General features: G+C 47.7%; 1 protein-coding gene across 1 annotated transcript in view; it reads right to left on the bottom strand.

Annotated features, from left to right (window-relative positions):
• Window positions 1-1,092: 1,092 nt before the first annotated feature.
• The window catches only part of LOC111153396 (OTU deubiquitinase with linear linkage specificity), a 32,404-nt gene continuing 13,647 nt past the window's right edge, over window positions 1,093-19,849 (bottom strand). The window contains exons 3-7 of the mRNA XM_022512399.1: window positions 15,999-16,093; window positions 12,981-13,124; window positions 8,363-8,488; window positions 5,315-5,584; window positions 1,093-2,929 (exon numbers count right to left, since the gene is read on the bottom strand). Coding sequence (XP_022368107.1) covers window positions 2,735-2,929; window positions 5,315-5,584; window positions 8,363-8,488; window positions 12,981-13,124; window positions 15,999-16,093 — 830 coding nt within the window. The 3' untranslated portion in view covers window positions 1,093-2,734. The remainder of the gene's footprint in view (window positions 2,930-5,314; window positions 5,585-8,362; window positions 8,489-12,980; window positions 13,125-15,998; window positions 16,094-19,849) is intronic.

The following is a 19,849-nucleotide window of genomic DNA, read 5'->3' as shown; positions in this document are numbered from 1 at the left end:
CAGTGTTAATTCCAGGGAACTTGCTATAGGGAAAGTCTTTCAGGTTTAAATGCGCCTTAAATAAGCTCAAAGGTGTAAGTCATGCCTGCTTAAGACGGAGATCATCTTCCTGCCGAGACCCCAGGGTCCAGGTCTCTGAACTCCTGCAGTATGCTCTGGGAATGAGTAAGCTCAGGGTAGTCACCACAGCTTTCTCTTTTCCTAGGACACTGTATCCTCTGAGAGGCCCCTCTAAATCGATTATCCTGCATCTGGTTCGGTCTCAATGCAATTTCTGTTCTGCTGCTCTCACCCGAGCAGCCCATGACCAGGAATGACTCATGGCATTAAGATTGTGGGCAACTGAAGTTGCGTGTTATAATGAAGAAACGTTATTTTTTAAAGTCAGACAATCACTTATATTTCCCAAAGTACTGTATCTTTGAAACCTTTGCCTCTCCCATGCTGCGATCACACTAAGCCTGTCCGACAGGCTGGGCGCAGAGTCCCACAAGGCCCTGGGTCAGAAAGCTACTTCAGCACATGCTTTCAAACGGGCATCACTGCGGTGCCGAAGACCACAACTTCCACGCGCTCTAACAACACCACACACAGGAACAAGAATGTATGTAAATGCATGTAAACAATTAAGCTGCCCAAAAGTCCAGTTCAAGTTCACGAAGATTAGAACATTTTCAAAATGCAAAGACAGATGGTCACGAGTATTATTAACCTGAACAGCAGGTGTGGACCAACAGTCAGACTCGGTGCACGCCCCGGAGGACAAAGAACCCCACTGCCTCGCGCCCACACACTAACTGCTTTAAAAATGTTCAAGAATCGGGGCGCCTGGGTGGCTCGGTGGGTTGGGCCGCTGCCTTCGGCTCGGGTCATGATCTCGGAGTTCTGGGATCGAGCCCCGTGTCGGGCTCTCTGCTCGGTGGGGAGCCTGCTTCCTCCTCTCTCTCTGCCTGCCTCTCTGCCTGCTTGTGATCTCTCTGTCAAATAAATAAATAAAAATCTTAAAAAAAAAAATGTTCAAGAATGAACAGTAAGCATTACTGTTGTACAATTACAAATACTAAAATGAAGCATCAAAGCCAATAAGAAGTTATTATTATTTCTTTAATTTGGCTTCTAGGCACCTCCTTGTTCAAGGCACCATGACGTTTCACAGTGAGAAACAGAGCCTCTCCGACGCACTCAGGCACATTCAGAGCAAAACCCAGTTCTCAAATCGTCTGAAGAATGAACACCTCCCGAAGTGTGGGATCACGGATGAGGTAACAGGAAAATACTCATGTAACAGTCTGCATAGTTTTGTGTGTCCTCTGAGTTTTCTCAAAAGAATTTTAATTTTTAAGTATAAAGCAAAACTTACATCTTCAGAAAAGGCCCGCCACTCCCCCAAAACATGTGACAGCTTATTAACTACACTACATTGAACCAAATCAAGATTGTAACTGTTATAAAATAAAGGTTGGGGCCTCAGGGTGTGCCGCCTTCACAGACGCCGAGCCCAGGCAGGTGCTGCTGACACAGCACTGCAGTGATGTGTCTGGTCCCAGGAACCACGGACATGGCCCACGCCCCCGTGGATGACTCCGGCCCTAGCCACATGCAACCAGGCCTCCAGGCGGCATCACTCACCAACAGGTACACTCCCTCCTCCCTCAGGCCTCCCGAAACCGAATCACACACCGGTGCGCTCGGCCCCACTTCTGTACTTAGTTTTCTACTTGCTTCTGCTTCTCCTTACTCAAGAAAAATCTAAGACACTTCGCTTTGACTCACCCCCCGGCAGGAACGAACTTGGCAGTGGCAGCACCATCAAAAACATCCTGTGGAAAGGGCACAGGAAGCCCTAGATCCAGCTTCCCCCCACCCTTGAGCTCAGATGAAAGGGCCTGAAGTCATGGGGCCCTGGCTTCCTCCTCTCAAAGACCAGGGGAATCGCTGCGCTCTTCTCACCATCAAATGGCGCACCTGTGAGACCAAGAATCATCCGCGGCCCAACGCCGGAGCTCAGCTACAAGCAGTGCCCCCAGCTGACAGCACAGCACCTGCACAGGCACCAGACCAGCTGTAGCCGTGACCTCAGGCGCCTGTCACGTTCTCAGTCAGAGGTTTCAGGTGCCATCACATCCCTCCTGAGTGTGGCTCCTTCTCCAGCCTTTTAGTAACTCCTTTTTGGACCCAGTTTTTATTCTTCTATAAGACAATCTGTTTAGAATAGCTTTAATTAATATGTAAATCCAAACCGCTGATCAACAAGACTATCAGAGGCCGTGATGACTGCCCTGGTGACAGACGCCCTCCAGAGTTAGGTCACGTAAGCTCAAGTGCACAGGAAGGGCCTACAGACACCCATTACCACCAACACAAAAAATTACTATCTTAGAAAAAACGGAGAGCCAGTTTACAATTAAAAAGAGTTTGATTCTGAGACATAAAGAACACATTCCTTTCCGAAATGAGTCTCCTCTGATACCAGAGATTTGCTTTACGGAGAAGACGCAGTCTGTACCTCCCACAACAAGTGCTCTGAAAGCCCCTGAAACGTATTGCATCCAAGATGAGGGAAAACACTCGGTTAATTCTTATCAGAAATTGTCCTCAGAACAGCCCCGTCCAGCCTGGCTCACGGGGCCCAAGAGTTCCCACAGGCCATTCTAAGAGACCTGGAGGCCCAAGGCCTGAGCCAAGCGTGGCCTGTGCACCTCGGCCACGTGGCCAGGCTGTCCAGGCGCGCCCCTCACAGACTCGTCTCCTCGCACACTCTGACGGGGATGTTGTAGTGCCGGTCGTCTTCAGCGATCAGCGTCACGACCGGCCAGTCCAGGGGCGGATCGGTGGGGTAGACGGTGACGAACTCTTCCGTGCTGTACTTGGAGAGCCGGTACACCTGAATGGTATGGCGCACGGCATAGGCGAGGAGGAACATTTCGACCTGGGGAAGAGAGCAGAGAGCTGTGCGGAGGGAAGCCGCCTGCTCCAGCCCCGAGCTCGGGGCAGCGCAGGGCCCGGCCACCCCGCAACCTCTCTTCCTCTGCGTAGGCCTGGCCCCCAGCCATCTCTACACACTTGTCACAAATAAGCAGACCGTCAAAAGTGGGCTAAACATCTGTTAAGAGACTTGTATCCAGAATATATGAAGAACTTTTATAACTCAACAATTTAAAAAAATGACCAGTTTGAAAATTGGGCAAAGGATCTGAATAGAAAAGACATTAATCCAAAGAGGATATGCAAGTAAACAATGAGCACATGAAGAGTCCTCAGACGGCCGCCCACCAAACCACAGGGAGACAGACTCCCCTTCACTCCCACTAGAACAGTTATAATCAAACAGATAATGATGAGGCATAACTACTTAACAGGTACCACGTTTTCTTTTGGGGTGACAAAAATATTTTGGAACTTGATAAACGTACTGCGAACCACTGAGTTATATACTTTAAAATGAATAATTTTGGGCGCCTGGGTGGCTCGGTGCGTTAAGCCTCTGCCTTTGGCTCAGGTCACAACCTCAGGGTCCTGGGATCGAGTCACGTATTGGGCTCTCTGCTCGACAGGGAGCCTGCTTCCCCCTCTCTCTCTGCCTACCTCTCTGCCTGCTTGTGATCTCTCTCTGTCAGGTAAATAAATAAAATCTTAAAAAATAATAATAAAATAAAATCAATAAAATGGTTAATTTTATGTTACATGAACTTTAACTGTAGAACAAAAGAAATCTATCCCAGTATCTAGCCAAGAGAAATGAAAACATGCATCCACACAACAGGATTACTCATAGTAGCTAGAAAGCAGAAAGACCCCGAACGTCCGTCGGCTGATGGACTGCAGTCTGTCCACTCGCTAGAATACTGTTTGGGACGTGTGCTGCAATATGGACGAGTCTTGAGAACATGAGGCCAAGGGAAAGAAGCGAGCCACAAAAGACCACATATTATACGATTCCGCTTTTACAAAGTTTCCAGGATAGGCAAATCTACAGAAACAGAAAGTAGACTAGTGGCTGCCTAGGGCTAGGGGAGGTGGAATTAGTACCAACTGGTATAGGGGTTTTTTTAGGGTGATAAAAGAGTTTAAAATTAGATTACAGCGATGGGTGCAAAACTCTATAAACATACTAAAAACCGCTGGGCTGCACACTTCAAAAGGATCATCTTTTTGGTATGTAAAGTATATCCCGATACAGCTGTTATGTTTTAAAAATGGGACTCGCCATTACAGATTTTGTGAGGACTCCTCAAGAACGAACTTCAGTCCAACACGCAAACCACCGCGCCCCAGGCTCTGTACAGAAGGGAAGGGCTGCGGTTCCGGAGGCAGAAGGAGCCTGTGCTCTCTGAGCGCAGATACTGTCTGAAGCGGTCCTCTTCAATCCTGCCTGACCCGGCAGTGACCACGAGCCTTTGCGCTTTGCTACACACCACAGACTGCGCTTTGGATGGACAGCCTTAAATGCTACTTTCGTAGCTGGCTATTCCACTAACAAAGACTTAAGCTTTTTGAGAGAACACAGCGTGCACACACCAAAGACAGGGCAGGGTGGGTGTGGTGAGGCAGGGACAGTAGCGCACTGCGTCTCTGTGCAGAACTCCAAACTTAGCATATGCGTAAAAGATCCCAGAGCAGGCTGGTCCCTACTGGCTAAGGTGACTCCAATTCTATTTTTAAGGACACTATCTAATACAGCTCCGGCTGCCATGATTAAATAATAAGACCCTTTGCTGCATTTACTTGTAGCCTGCCAGGTGCAAGGGTGCTGATCCCATCCAGCATCCTGCAGAAGCAAGTCCAGGCTGAACTCAACGTGGTGGTTACAAAACGGACCCACAATGCTTCTGCCCTCCTCACTTGATAAGGTGGGTGGGACCTGATGCTCTCTCCCCTCGAGTGTGGGATGGATTTAGTGACTTTGTTTTTAATGGTGTATATAACAGTATGTAACTTCCAAGATGAGATCGTAAAGCACACTGTGGCTTCCTCCTTGCCCTTTTCTTGGATCACTTCACTGTCTGGGAGAAACCAGCCATCATGTCCCAAAGACACTCAGGCAGCACTATGGAAGGGCCCATGTGTCAAGAAACTAAACCCTCCTTCTAACTAACCCGAGGGTGCTGCGCCACGTGGGAAGTGGATCCTCCAGCCTGGTCGAGCCCTCGGGCGACTGCAGTCCTGAGCAACACGGACTGCTTCCTCCTGAGACCCTGAGCCAAAACCATACACCTACGCTGCTCCAAATTCTTGACCTACAAAAGCTGTGATATAATGTTAAATGATTAAAGCTGCCATTTTGGACTAATACACATTCAAAGGCACAACTCACCTGTTCAAGGCCACCGGTGTGTCCCACCTGGTTTAGATGGTTCCTTAGCAGCTGTCCAGGATCATTCGATGTGTCCCGAGCAAACAGAAGCACGGAGAAAAACGGTACTTCCTTTCCCTTCTCTTTATCATCATATAGTTCAATGGCTCTGTTTAGCATTAGAAATTTTACAGCTTCATAGAGGCTATATTCCTCTTCCTCATTTGTGAACAGTTCATCACAAGCTATCTGCCTTGCTTCAGCCGTTCTCAGTTCCGCCAAGCCTGCCCACTACAACAAGAAGGTTACGTAACAATTAAACGCCTGCTCTAAAAACCCCTGGTATATTTCATACTATGAGCACAAAATTATTTTCAAAAGTAGGCGACCACGGGTCATGTACCCATGCTCACAACATTCAAGTTTCTAGTTCAAACAATGGTACTCTTTAGACCACACAAATTCCTTAATCAGCTTCTCCCCCATTAGTATGAAACAAAAGTACAGCGCACTAAGGAGAAGCACTGATGCCATGGGATGGAGCTTTCAACCGCCCTAACTTCCAAGACGATGAAACTGGACCAATCGGACATAACTTCCGGAGGAGCGAATAAGGTGCATGTGTGATGGCTGTGAGGGCTGTGTGTGAAGCTGGTGGGGGATAGCTAAAATTATACCTCCCCTTAAGGGGCTTACGGGAGGGAGCACTTACCACCTAGAAGCACCAAGCCAACCTGCAAAAATGAAGATGAGCAAGGAAGACTGTGAGGACTGCTGAACGTTAGGTTTACTAAACTCACCCTTCTAACTTCCTACAAATATACATGGAGTTTCAAATGAATACATGCATGCAGGAAATGTTTACTGACTCCTGCTTAAGAATAAAGCAGTCCTAGGAATACAGCTAACACAGGCGAACACGTTAAGTGAACGAGAAAACTCTATAAATACATATGCTTTTAAATTAAAGCGAATGAAGACGAGAGATACCAACACGAACTAGTCCTTATGAATAACCAGTAACTATTGCTCCTCTCAGAAAGCCATTAAAATTCTAAGTTCAACAGTGAATTTTAATGGTAATGACTGTACCACAGGATTCTCTTCTATATGTGGTTGAAAGCTGGAGCATCTCTTATTTTCCAGAAGTAAACCCAGTCAGCAGTCAAGAGCATGGCTCTAGAGTTACGGGGTCAAGATGGAATGAAGGCCTTGCTACCAAGCAGCTGGTGGCTTTTGCTGAGCATTAACAGACATCGGGACCTTAGTTTCCTCATCTTTAAAATGGGGATAACATGGCAACATCTTGGTAAGTTAGGAGAATTAAATAACATATGAAACATTTAGCGCACAGCCTGGCACACAGGAAGTACCAGTAATGCTAGCTTAGATTACTAATGAATAACTTTAATGTCACTGTAAATTGGAAACACTTAAACCATTCCCCAAAATAAGGATCTGTTAACAGCACACATAGTTAATACAGCAAAAATTACAATTTCACAAGACCTTAAAAGAGATGAAAAAGAAACTGTCACCACTGGCTGAGTTGAAGAGCCTTCCTGTTCACCCACATAGCCAGAGCCCTGCTCTCAGCCCTCACTTACCCTAGATCCTGGGGTCCCCAGCCCCTGCAAACCCCATGCTCCATTCCAAAAGGCAAAGAGAATAGAAAGAATCCCTGTTTCCTTCTCCTGTCACAAGTTTTTAACTGCTAGACTTTCCATGAAACACTTATGTTTGTAAATAAAAACTAGGTTCTAGGAGGTCAAGGCCCTCAGTTCATTCACTAATCAATGTATTTACCAAATGCCTATTGTGGTCAGGCTTGGGGCTCGACACTGGGTGAAAAGGAGGGAGCACGACAGATCCTCATGGAGCTGAAAGTCTAACCGGGGGGCAGACCGTACTGGATGAAACAGATAAACACCCGGGGTAAGCGCTAAAGGACTCCTGAAAGCCGTCTGATGCCTCCTTACCAGGCTCCCCCATCTACAAAGCCTGCAGCAATGAGCAGGCTCTCAGCTTGGGGTCCTGGTGGGAGAGCTTCAAGCTCTTCTAAGGCAAGCAACCTAGCAGTCCGTGTGGGCCAGTGTCCAAGCAAGACCTCCAAAACCCATGGAATACTCCAGGAAGGGAGTATTTTAATAACCAAATCATTGGGAATCAATGTGCCCTATAATTCTGTTTCAGAGAAACTCTCAGGACACTTTTCAAAAGATAAGTTACTGGCATGCCTGGGTGGCACAGTCGGTTAAGCATCCAATTCTTGGTTTCAGCTCCGATCATGACCTCAGGATGAGATCAAGGACACCCTGCCTCGGCCTCTACACTCAGTGCGGGAGTCTGCCTGAGAGTCTCTCCCTCTCCCTCTCCCTCTGCCCTTTCCACTCCTGCTCTGTCTAAAATAAATAAATCTTAAAAAAAAAAAGAAGACAAGTTTCTGACAATCATTCAGAAATGAAAACAAGTCTAGTAAACAGGGACAGAAACTTAAAACATGAACAGAGTTGGAAAGAATTTATAAATACACATTCACGTCATTGATAATACTCTTAAGAAATAGAGACTAAATACAGACTACCCCTGAAACTTGTTAGTATGACTTAAAACAAAGACCACATTTAAGGTTTCCTTTTAAGAAAGTTAAACATTTCACTAAACATAATAAATGGTGTCGTGGGTGCCTGGGTTGCTCAGTGGGTTGAGCCGCTGCCTTCGGCTCAGGTCATGATCTCAGGTTCCTGGGATCGAGTCCCGCATCGGGCTCTCTGCTCAGCAGGGAGCCTGCTTCCCCCTCTCTCACTCTGCCTGCCTCTCTGCCTACTTGTGAACTCTGTCAAATAAATAAATAAAATCTTTAAAAAAAAAAAAATGGTGTCGTTATTTCTCGATTTTGCCAAAGGCTTCACAGGAAGGGTTTATGTTCATTTAAATTATGTTGCCTAACTGTCAGCCATGGGCATTTGGCAATGCACTCAGTGAGGACTAAGAAGTGGTCTGCTGGGACGATCAGGAGTGAGAGTTTTGCACTTCTCAGAGAAAAAAAAAAAACTACAGATTCCAAACCTTCTTCCTTAGCAACGTGAGGGACTCCTTAATTCTATCAACCAGGTCCTCGCTCTTCCCCTCAAATTTCAGTCCAAGTTTCCACTGCTTGATCCAGTTGTATTTGCTTATGAGCTTTTCCGGTAACTGGATTATCAGGAAACAGAGAGAAAAAGAGGTGTTAGCGTTCCAAGAAATCCACCACAGGATCCCACAGAAACCACAAAGCCTACAAAACCTACCTTTTTTTCCAGAATTAATTCCCGTACGTTTGTCTGCTGGAGAGAAATGGTGGTTCCGGCTGAGATAACAGAGGCACAATCTACCTTGCTCAGCTCCCACCACACCCAGAACATTCCACCAGCACTTTGTGAGGGGGACATTAAAGCAGCATCCCCAACACGACTTCACAAACCACCCAGGTAGCTACAGGGGTCACAGACAGCCTCCCTGCCACTCCCTAAAGCCCAACTTAGGAAGGCGCTTCGGGCAGGAAAGACGGTCCAGGATCAAGTAAAAACCGGATTCTTTCCTGATTAGAAAAATACAGCCTAACTTCCGATATTACCACATATCCTCAAAAGCTTCAATATTCACAAAAACAATGAGTCTCTAGTTTAACTGCCTCATCAGTACAGTGAGACAAAACCACAGCAGGGGGTGGGGGAGGGTGTTAACAGCTGCAGGGGCTCAGCTCATTAAAGAAGTGACAGCTGAGCGACTCCTTCCCTGGTTCCTTTTTTTTTCCTGGACCGTGTTTTATTTTGTTTTCCCCTAATCATCCACAGAATCTGGAGTCTGCAAGGCAAGCTGGGACACAACATGATGGATGACAGCATGGGAACTCCAACACCCCCTCCCCCCCAAGTCCCGGGTGTGTCAGGAGAAAATGCATCATAAGGCTGGGCACAGGCACGTCCCTTCACTGCTGAAACACCCAGACAGGAAAAGAAAGTTCACTGAGTCAAACGATCAGTAGAGAAGAATTCGTTCCTACAGCATCCTACGTGGAACGTGGGCTTGTCACACAGTCAAAAATAGTTTTAAATGAGGCCACCTGTGTTCAGTTCCCGGGGACTCTAAGCCTCCAAAGGCCCCTTCACAAAGGGTGACTCCAGGTCCACCTTCTCAACCCGCAGCCATCCTGGGAACAAAGGTGCTCTCGTTTCCGCAAAGCCAGCACCGTGCAGGGTTGTACACGGCTCTTCAGGGGAAGTGACCGCGGTGACGGTGACGGCGAATCACACTCACGAAGTCGGGAGTGGCTGCGCTCTCCCTGTCCTACCACCACCAGCCCAGCTCCGTGCCCACAGTGCCCAGCATTTCGGCAACACGTGGGTGGTTCTGCAGGGAACCTTCCGTTCGGGTTCTCAGATTTATCACCAGAACCTAAAATGCCCCCTAATGGCGGTAAGCTGAAATCACAGCGGGGCACAAAGAAGAGTGCGGAGCGGGAAACACCGGCCGGCCGGCGAGAAGTGGGGGAGAGAGAGGCCTGGAAGACCATCGGAGCCCCCGGGACATTGCACGTACCCCAGCAGCAGTCACAATACACAACTGCACCACTTGGAAGAGCCCCAAGTTCTAACTACGTACAGCGAAACCCTGAAGCCTCGTTCCTTCCACACACACCGGGCAAACCGTTGCCAGCATAATGACCTAGCTTAGGGTTGTGGGCCTCTGGGAGATGTGGAGATCCTGGAGATCCAAAAAACGAGGTGTGAGAAAGAAATAATGAGAGAAAAATAATGCATTTGCAATGATTCATTCAGGAATAAAAAAGGAGATCTAACCTTGAATGCTTTCCAGAGTCACGGTACACAGAACACATACATACCCACTCTTCTAGGACACACAAACAGACGGGGCTTTTGTCAGAATAAGAGAGATTTAAGCAGGTAACAAGATTTAAACAAGAAACCACGATTGGAAATATTTCCAAAATAAGGTTGGTAATTAGCTTCAATGGAATTTCATTTGTGCCTATACTATAAAACCACCTGCTTCTCCAGGAAGTTGTCTTTAACTCTTGACATCCTCACCATGATTACAAGGACTGTGGGGTAACAGAGATGTGTCCCCAAAAATAACTCAAAAAAAGAGCTCCAGTAAACAAACACCGTCCCAGGTATCGCCTGCTCATCGAGACACTCTATATCCTGGTAAACCTGGAAACCAAAGGATCCCTGCCCTAACCGACACTCCCTCTCAGGGACCAAGGCGCTGCCCTCGATTTTAAGAACAGTCAGACCAAGCCACCTCCAATGCTGGCGTCAGGGTCAGATGATCAAGTGCAGTTAAATGCAGAGACTGGGACCCGAACAAGGGAACCCAAGCAGGGCAGGACGAGAGGGGCAGCGAGGGCAAAGCTCCACCTCCCAGGATGCGGATGAAGCCAGGCCAGAGGAGACGCGTGTGGGCAGGAAAAGGGTCTCTTTCACTGAGCTCAGATGAAGGGGAAGTTCTCTCAGTCTAGCTTTCCTCTTTCCCTTTAATGTTCTGAAACCAAGGACATTCTGGAAGAGAGGGAAAATGGCAAAATGCTGCAGAGAACACATTTCAATCTGCAAACAGAAGCAGATCAGCCAGCTAAAGGGCACCTGTGCCTTGGAGACAAAGCAGGGCTTCTGCGGGCTTGCCCAAATTCTCGATGGGGTCAAGAGATACCCAGCAGCGCATGGCCTACAGGCCACCGGCCGACACTGGTTCTTAGTCCACAGACTCACCCACAAACTTAGGTGCCCCAGGACCTCTCTGACCCCAAAAGCAGAAGAGATGGGTTAATGTAGAGCCAGTGCCATTTAGGAGGCCCTAATAGTGCAAAACTAGATTCCCTTCAAGCTGCCTACTGAGAGCTGCTTTTCTGTGTCCCCGGAAGTGGTCAGCATTCCCACACTTCTAGAAGCCCCATGGACACACAATAACCAAAGGTGCTTGTGCTCTCAACCGACCAGGACAGAAGACTGTCGCTGGGCATGGGGTAGTGGTCAGAGGAGGCCCCGGCCATTTTGGAAGGATTAAGGATCAGGGTAAATGGGGACAGACCCACTGTCACTGGCTCTGCCCCAAGTGTTTACCATGGCAAGCCTATGCCATCTTTAACACAAAAGTGTAGCCCGAGCTTGAAGGGAACGCAGGGTTTTATTTACTATGACAGGACACATCTTACTCTGATGTATCAGGAAAATGAGTAAGAAATGACTTTCATCCCCCAATTCCTATAGGACTGTCTTGTTTGGCAGCAATAAAGTATCCCTTGATTTGCGTGTCTTAAGCAAGTATGTTACCAAATAAATATTTTATAGTAAAGAGGTTACTTATCACAGTCACACAAGGAGTACTGGAGGTGGGGAGACCCCACTCCGGAGGCCAGATGGTCCAGGTGCCCTGCCACCAAGGGGCACCCTGCGGCCTCCATTAGCCACCCTGTCTCCGTCTGCACGCCTGGTTCCGCCAGTCCCACTGCGCCGTCACGCACACGCTCAGGCCCGTGGGAGTTGGGCTTTCCAAGCGAAGACCGGCGGAAAGGCCTCCACGGCCTGTGCCCTTCAGGCCCTGGGACCTCTCGTGTACTTAATCTCAAGCTTAGAGGACAACCAGCTTCCTCTAAAAGCATCTTGACTCCAGGCAAACACCCCGGCTCCTTCAACAGTTCCTGAACAAGAGGAATCATCTCGGTGACACTCCCATCTGTACAGAGGACATGGGCACAAACCCTCAAGATGGGATGTAACCAGCCCAGTTCAAGATGAGACGGTCACTGCCTGTGGTTTAGAAGTGTTCAAGACAAGGCTTCATTCTCACTGCCAGCCACACGCCATGTGGGCTCGGACTGAGCTTGCCATTGATCCACCCTGCTGACCTCTGCGAGAGGCCAATCAATTCATCCTGATGACCTTTGTAAGCTGCCGTTAAGGCAGACCTTCCACTGTGAGGACTCGGGTTTTGTCAACGTCTGCGGTGTGTGTGGAAGCACAGCGCTTCCAATTTTCTGCTGATGGACATCTTATTCTCCGCTCTGCCCGCCAGACACTCTGAGATATTCTATCAGCCAACGTATCCTGTGACTTCATCTGATACAGGTCACAGACACAAGTCCCACTGACACGACACCCTAGGGCGCCACTACCACACTGCCGATTTAAAACTAAGGCCGGGCACGGGACACATCCCATGACCCTCACCCCCCAGGAAGCCCCTCCCGGGGTGACACGCGCCACCCCCTACACTGATCCTCTTAGCACAATGCAGAAGGTGCTCATTTCGTGAACTGGAGCGGAAACCACAGAACGCGCATTCTAAAACCCCGCCAGGCTCTCAGGTGAACAGCGCCCGGCGCACTTACTGCACACAGCAGCACTGAAGCCGGACTACCCCGAAGTGCTTTTTACAGACCACGAACACCAGCTCTCGAATTCGGCAGCACCATTCAAACACATTTTACCATGTTTCTCTTCTGGGATACTGCAATCATTCGTGGTCACTTTATTATGCAAAATCATCTCCGCCACCCAACACCAATCAAGCCGCATGCTGACGTCACTGCGGACAGCCCCGGCACCCGGCCCGGCTGGGAAGGGAGCTTTCTCACAAAAGCGATCGGAAACACGGTGGACTCAAACCTGCGGCAGCAGCGTACCAGCGTGAGCTCCGGGTCCAGCAGCCAGGGGGGCAGTGCCGCCGGCTGGCTCATCGCCTGGAACAGCGTGGCCCTCAGCGCGCAGTAATTATCCCCGCGGACGCGCCTGATGGAGGTGAACTTCTGAGACACTTCCTCGTAGCCCTGAGTAAAATCATCAAAGAATTCAAAATGGTCATTATTGACTTCAGACCGTACAGAAAGCTTTACTCCTAAGGTAAAAAACGTGCCTCTGATCACCGGAAGGATGAAAACAAGGCTGGCTGAGTCCCTCACATAAGCCATTCTAACTCCTTCCTTTACTAGTCTAAAGAAATTACCAAATGTTAATACTGTACAAAACATCAGCATATGTAACAGATACAACACACAGGAACACATAAATATATCATTTATTAATGATTATTAATAATCAAGATTAATAAACAATAATCAAGACCAATAATTACAAATTATCATTTGATAAAATATATCAAATATTATGAAAACACTAGCCAACCCCGAGGTCAGGAGTTACACGTCCCTCTCTAAACAACTGTTATAATACTCACTTATTGATAACCAACATCCTGAGGGGGTTAATCTGCATTAAAAGTGACCCTAACTCTAATGAAGAGATGGGAAAGAACAGAGAGAAGTACTAAGTTTATACCTCTGTATTTTAAAAAATTTTTTTTTAAAAATCCCAAGTTTCCATGGTATAGTAAAAACAGTCCACATGCTAGGAGATGTCTGGATAATTCTATCAGACTCTTTACAAAGTGGATTTAAGTGTCATTTGGTCTGGAAGCAAAACAAGGACATGAAAATGTTGAGTGACATACACGCTGTCACTCAGAACAGCCATCCAAACGGACCACTGTGAAGCATCCTCCGAAAACAGCCACCATACAATGGGCCACGGGCACGGGACACCCGGGTTTCTCTGGCGGGATTATGCTCGCGTATCAGGATCAACCTGCTACCTTCTGCACTGCACTAGCCTCGTTCTGGGGGCCCTTCTGCTCCTCCTGCTCCGCCGTGACCGTCACCTGAGACTCTGCTTTCTACCCTGCACTTACACAAAGGAAGAAGCATCACCCTCGTCGTGGGGTGGGCGCCATGCAGACTCTGTCCAAGCACTGGGCCCTCGTTATTAGCTGTTCTCGAGGTTCGAGTCATAGGATGACCTCAGTGGGTGTGAGTAGAGTTTTCATTCAGCGCTCCAATCGCTACAACATACTAAGGGCCGGTGACACACCTTTGCCCTTGGGCGGACTCCTGGTCACCCTGGGAATACTCGCGACGGCTGACCCAACCGGAACTGCATATTCCAAACGCATGAATCACTCGTGCTATTTCAGAAGCCAATCAAACTTCAAAAATTAAATTTGGGTTTACACAAACTTATTTCCAAAAGAATATCCAAAACAAAATTAACTGTAAGACAAATAAGGACAAAAAAAGAACTTGAGATCCAAACTGAGGCCCCTGAGATGCTCTAATTACTGCCATGGATCCCAAAGTGACCCTGGTCCAACTGATGTGCCTTTGACTATTTGGTCACTGGAATAGTCCGACGCCATGGTCAAACCGTTCCCTCAAACTAAAATCAGAGAGAAAGGGTTTTAGCTTGAGTTCCAAAATATGGACGATGTGGATAACTTCAGAGATACTTTCGAGTTATGGACCCTGAGGTGCCAACTGTTAGATCCTTAAAGAGGCTGAGATCATAAAATAAAACCGGAAGTCAGGGAAAGCATTTCTGGAAAAGATGAGAAAACATATGTTAGGTATCCAGCCTCCTGGTTATCTAGTTTGATACGGGCTCAAGTCTGGAAAACCTGTAAGTGGCCAGAATTTACACATTCAGCAGGCGGCCTCACAAGTGTAAACATTCATCCTCCCAGGCACTTCATGACTGAGCTCCCTACTGAGTGCCCAAGACACAGCTAGCCCACAGCTCAGACCCGGCAGGGAGCAAAGCTAGCACGGGCTCTCAGACTGCAGTAGCCACTATGTTCGGAAGGCCAGCCCATTTCAGGGCAGGCGGGAGCGCTGCGGTGCACGTGAAAGGGGCATACTGTTTTCGATAAAAACAGCTCTGAGGAAAAGCACAGATATATACAAATATTTAAAAATTTTAAATCCTGAACAATATAGATGTAAACAACAAAACAGATATTCCTATCAAATAGGACAGGTCAGTATCTCTAATATAAAAGAAGTACATTCAAATTCATAATGTAAATAGTCCCAAGAGAAAAATGAGCAAAGGATAAACCCAGAGGTTCTAAGAGGTGGTGGACGTTTTAGGTCGAAACTGCCATTTTTGTAGTTCAGAAATGTTCAGAGAGTAGCAATTTCACATCGTTCCACTCACTAAGGAATGTTGGCTTCAGGGTCCGTCGAGGGCAGAACCAAGAGGGTTGTGGGCTCCACCAGCATGTAGCGAGAGGGGGCCCGGCTGAACAATGGCCAGCCCAGCCACAGTGGGACCACGTCACGGGAGTCCCTCCCTAAGAGTCATCAATCACGTGATGGGACCAGGAAGGGGAACTCTAGGGACACCTTAAACAAAGGAAGTAGTTTCAGATCCCTGGGCACAGGGAGTGTGGGAGAGCCCAGGCCCCTCAGACAGGAGGGCAGGAGACCAGACGCAGGTAGGGACAGCAGTTGGGATAGCATCTGCTGGTCCCATCCCTAAAGCTTTTAACACAAAAGGCCAGAAGGAGATTCCCAAATGACCCCAAGAGGATAACCAATGACTGGCCCAACTCTGAACAGCACAGCATCGTATTTTTCAAAGAAAAGGAATTACTGAACAGCTAAAGCTGGCCCTATATTAACACTGTGACTCAAAACAAGCTCCTTACCTTCGGAGTCTGTTTCCTCCTCTCTAGAATTAGAACACCAATATTTACCTAGTCTAAGAACAGTTGTTGTAACCACATCTAAAAATATAAAAGGACATATTATGCAATCACTTATGACAGACTACTTTAAAGACTTGAAACTTCGTGTATCTAGACATCATACCTTCTTCATACATGTGGCTTTTTGTGTATTTCCCCGCCATTCTTTTTTGCAGTAGTCCATGATGTCCATTTCAGGAGCTACACTTAACCTGGCTTCTGCAGAAGAATCAAAAGGGGGTTGGGTGAGTAACAGAACAAAGCACCATCAGAATAGCAGCACTGCTTTACTCAGCTTACTCTACCTCTACCTTCATTCCAAACAGATCCAGAATCCCGCCACTACCACCATCCCCTCACTCCCTGGAGCTCTTCCAGTGGGTCTCCCGTGTCACCACACCTTCTCCACACAGCAGCCAGAGCGATGCGTTTAAAACTTCAGACAACTGCATTAAACTTCCGTTTAAATGCAAACTAAGCAGACTGCCACCACTCCTGGGTTCTGAGAGCTCCAGAGCCTCCCACGGGACTGGCATCGATGTCCTCACTTCCTACAGGGGACCCCTGTCCTGCGCGCCCCCCGCCACTGCCTCTCTGGCCTCGGCTCCTGCCGTTCCTCACTGACTGCTCCGGCCCGACCCGTGGCCTCCTCTGGACCTCTCCCACATACTGCGGGGCTCCGGCACTCCCTACAGGTCTCCGCTCTAACGTCACCCAAAACCCATAGATCATGTCACACATACACACTTTTACTCTGGTCCCCTTACACGGTTTTGTTTTTCTTCTACGCACTGATCAACACCTCACATGTTTCTTTTTCTCCACTTCTCCCTAAACTCCCCTCCCACCCACATCCACAGACACAGCACAGCACGAGTTCCTCTGAGGCCAAGGGTTTATTCTGTGTCTCAGCTGTGTCCTTAGCGCTCGGAGCGTCACTGACACGACGTGAGTACCATTCCACTCACACCCACCATGCAGGAGTCTGAGCTATGAAAAAATACACCTACTGATTGTTACTTAGTTTTTTATATCCATTATACAAAGAGATAAACCTTACTAAAAAATGTGTATTTATTTATTTATACTCTGCCCTCATCCCAAGAGGCTACAAACTATTAATAAGCCAGAAACTAATGAAGCTCTAAATGTTAGCTGAGCTACAGACTTCACTTGACTCTTGTAAGACATTTACAATCCAACTTGCAATCAGAAAAATCACTTAATAAAAAAAAATGGGCTTTAGATTCTCCTTGTTTAACATACAAGGTTTGGGGGCTGACTTTGTGGTATACATGCACGCACGCACACGGGTATGTGTGTTTTAGGAAAAATGTGAAGTAATTCTCAGGCATAGCTTGACTTCCTTTTTAAATTATTGAAGAAGTAAACGTTGGCAAGGAAATTAAGATACAAAGACAGAAGTACCTTACAACGTACTTACTCCTGAGGAAAGACATAAATTAACGACACATATTTACTGAATGTCTACCATGCGCCAGGCACTGAGCTAGAAACCAGGGTTACCAAGGCAGTGAAGACCCAGATCCTGTCCTGGACAGACTGGGAGGCGGCTGAAGAAGGAAAGACCACGGGCACCGACAAGCCAGGGTGTGATGGAGGCAGGGATGAGTGAGGAGCATGAAGTCCTCCTCGCAGGTTATAGACAATTCTGCGGCGTAAGTTAGGACTGGCATACAAGGGACACACACCCTTGAAGCACACTATGCAGAGACCACAGATACCGGAGCCACACAGCCGATCCTAAATACAGACCCATCAGTGTTTAGATTCAAGAAACATTTTTTTAGGGTCTACTCAGTGGAAGGAAGAATTCCCTGCATCTGCCTTCTCACTCACCTCCCCACAAAGTAGGAGGAAGCGCAAACATCCAGAACTGAGGCCATCATTTGGGCCATGTTTTCCCACCAGGAGGCGTTAAGAGCCTGAACAGAGAGCACATTTCCAGCCCAAGAAGGACCTCACGAGCGCGAAGTCCAGCCTTCGGGCTCTCCTGGCCTGCAGTCCTCATTCCTGCCCACACGAAGGTAAGCCCTGGCCCGTGGGCACGGTGGGCAGGTCCACCGGCTCAAAACTGAGAGGAGGAGGCAGGGGACCTCACCGGGTTAGGAGGCCAAGCCACAAGCCATAAGCCCTACTGATGAGAGACCTGCAGGAGGCAGTGGGGTTGGAAACGGCATGTCCACACAGCTGCGGGCACCAAAATGATACTTCAAATCCCGTCCTACTGCTGTTCTTGGGGAGAAGGGCTCCAAGAGCCCCTGCATGCCCTCCTTCAGGATAGAAGATGGAGGCAAAGGACAGGCAGTGCCTGACCTCAAACAGCTTAGACTATAGGACAGTCACAGTATATGACCGTCCGTTTAAATGCAAACTACGCAGACTGTTACTATTTCTAAGAAAGAACATTAAAAATGTCAAAAAAAAAAAAAAAAAACCCTCCAAAACCAAAACAAACCCAAAGGAGAAGCTAAAAACCAGAGGGGTGATCAGGAGCTCAAATAACCAGGAGGTCTGGTCCTTAACCACTGTATGGTGACAAAGACAAGGATTCAGAACCTGGAAAGATGGGAACTTAAAACTGAACTTCAGAAAGCCAGAACTCGGGGTCAGAGGGTGGACCAGGGCGAGAATCGTACTTTTCCTGTAATGGGCCAGAGAGTAAATAACACAGACTCTGAGGGCCATTAAGGTTTCTGTCACAACTAGTCAACTTTACCACGTGTGAAAGCTACCACAAACAACAGGTAAAAAAGAAGTTCCAATAAAACTTTATTTTAAAACCAGGTGGCTCATCAAATTTGGCCAGGCAGCCATAGTTTCGCCGACCCTGGGACATCTTTGTTAGCGAAGAGTGTTTGTTGTTTTTTGTTTGTTTGTTTGTTTTTGTTTTTTTACTAACGGAGAGCATAAGAAAACTTTCTGCCTTGGCCTGGGCTCTGGCTTGGGAAAGAGGAAGTCTCCCTGAGAATTCATAACCACAGGCTGGCTCTCATACAGGGTCAGGACGGGAATTCAGACTAGCCACAAGACCCTGGAAACTCAATTTTAGAAAGTGACATAATGTGGCCCAGGGTAGGTGACACGGTGGATGCCTACCAGGAATAAGGCTGAACCCTCCCACTCAGGCCAGACTGCACAAGCCCTCCACAGATACGCCAAAGCTGAGCTTTCAATCCAAACTTTGGAAAACGAAAAGTAAGCAAAACAGCAACCACCATAATTAGACCTGCCAAGATTTTCAGCAAATGAAATTATGAGACCCAGAGGAGTAGGTCTTAAATACTTAAAGAAATAAAAGGAGTAAGAAACATGAGCAAAGAGCAATAAACTATGAAAAAGAGAGCCAGGCAAATCTGGAGAAAACAGCACTTCTCTTTCTCTTTTCTTTTTTTGTCTTTTTTTAGGACTTTACATAATCTCTACACCCAATGTGGAGCTCGAACCTATGACCCTGAGATCAAGAGCCACAAGCTCCTCTGACTGAGCCAGCCAGGCGCCCCCAGAACATCTCCAAAAATGAAAAAAAAAAAAAGAGAATAGATCTGAAGAAACTACCCAGAATGGAACAGAGGCTACACAATAAAAAAATATCTATAGGAGAGCCTGGATGGCTCAGTCGTTAAGCATCTGCCTTCGGCTCAGGTCATGATCCCAGGGTTGGGGGGTCAAGCCCTACAATGGGTTCCCTGCTTGGCGGGGAGCCTGCTTCTCCCTCTCCCACTCCCCCTGCCTGTGTTCCCTCCCTCACTGTGTCTCTCTCTCTCTGTCAAATAAATAAATAATTTTTTAAAAGATTTTATTTATTTATTTGACAAAGAAAGAGAGAACACAAGCAGGCAGAGAGGCTGGCATAGAGAGAGGAAGGGAAGCAGGCTCCCCACCAAGCAGAGAGCCAGATGCGGGGCTCAATCCCAGGACCCTGAATCACGACCCGAGCCGAAGGCAGAGGCT

The sequence above is a fragment of the Enhydra lutris genome, unplaced genomic scaffold, assembly GCF_002288905.1.
Source record: "Enhydra lutris kenyoni isolate GAN:26980312 unplaced genomic scaffold, ASM228890v2 scaffoldscaffold32, whole genome shotgun sequence".
Classification (NCBI taxonomy): domain Eukaryota; kingdom Metazoa; phylum Chordata; class Mammalia; order Carnivora; family Mustelidae; genus Enhydra; species Enhydra lutris.
This window is presented reverse-complemented; position numbering and strand designations above follow the sequence as displayed.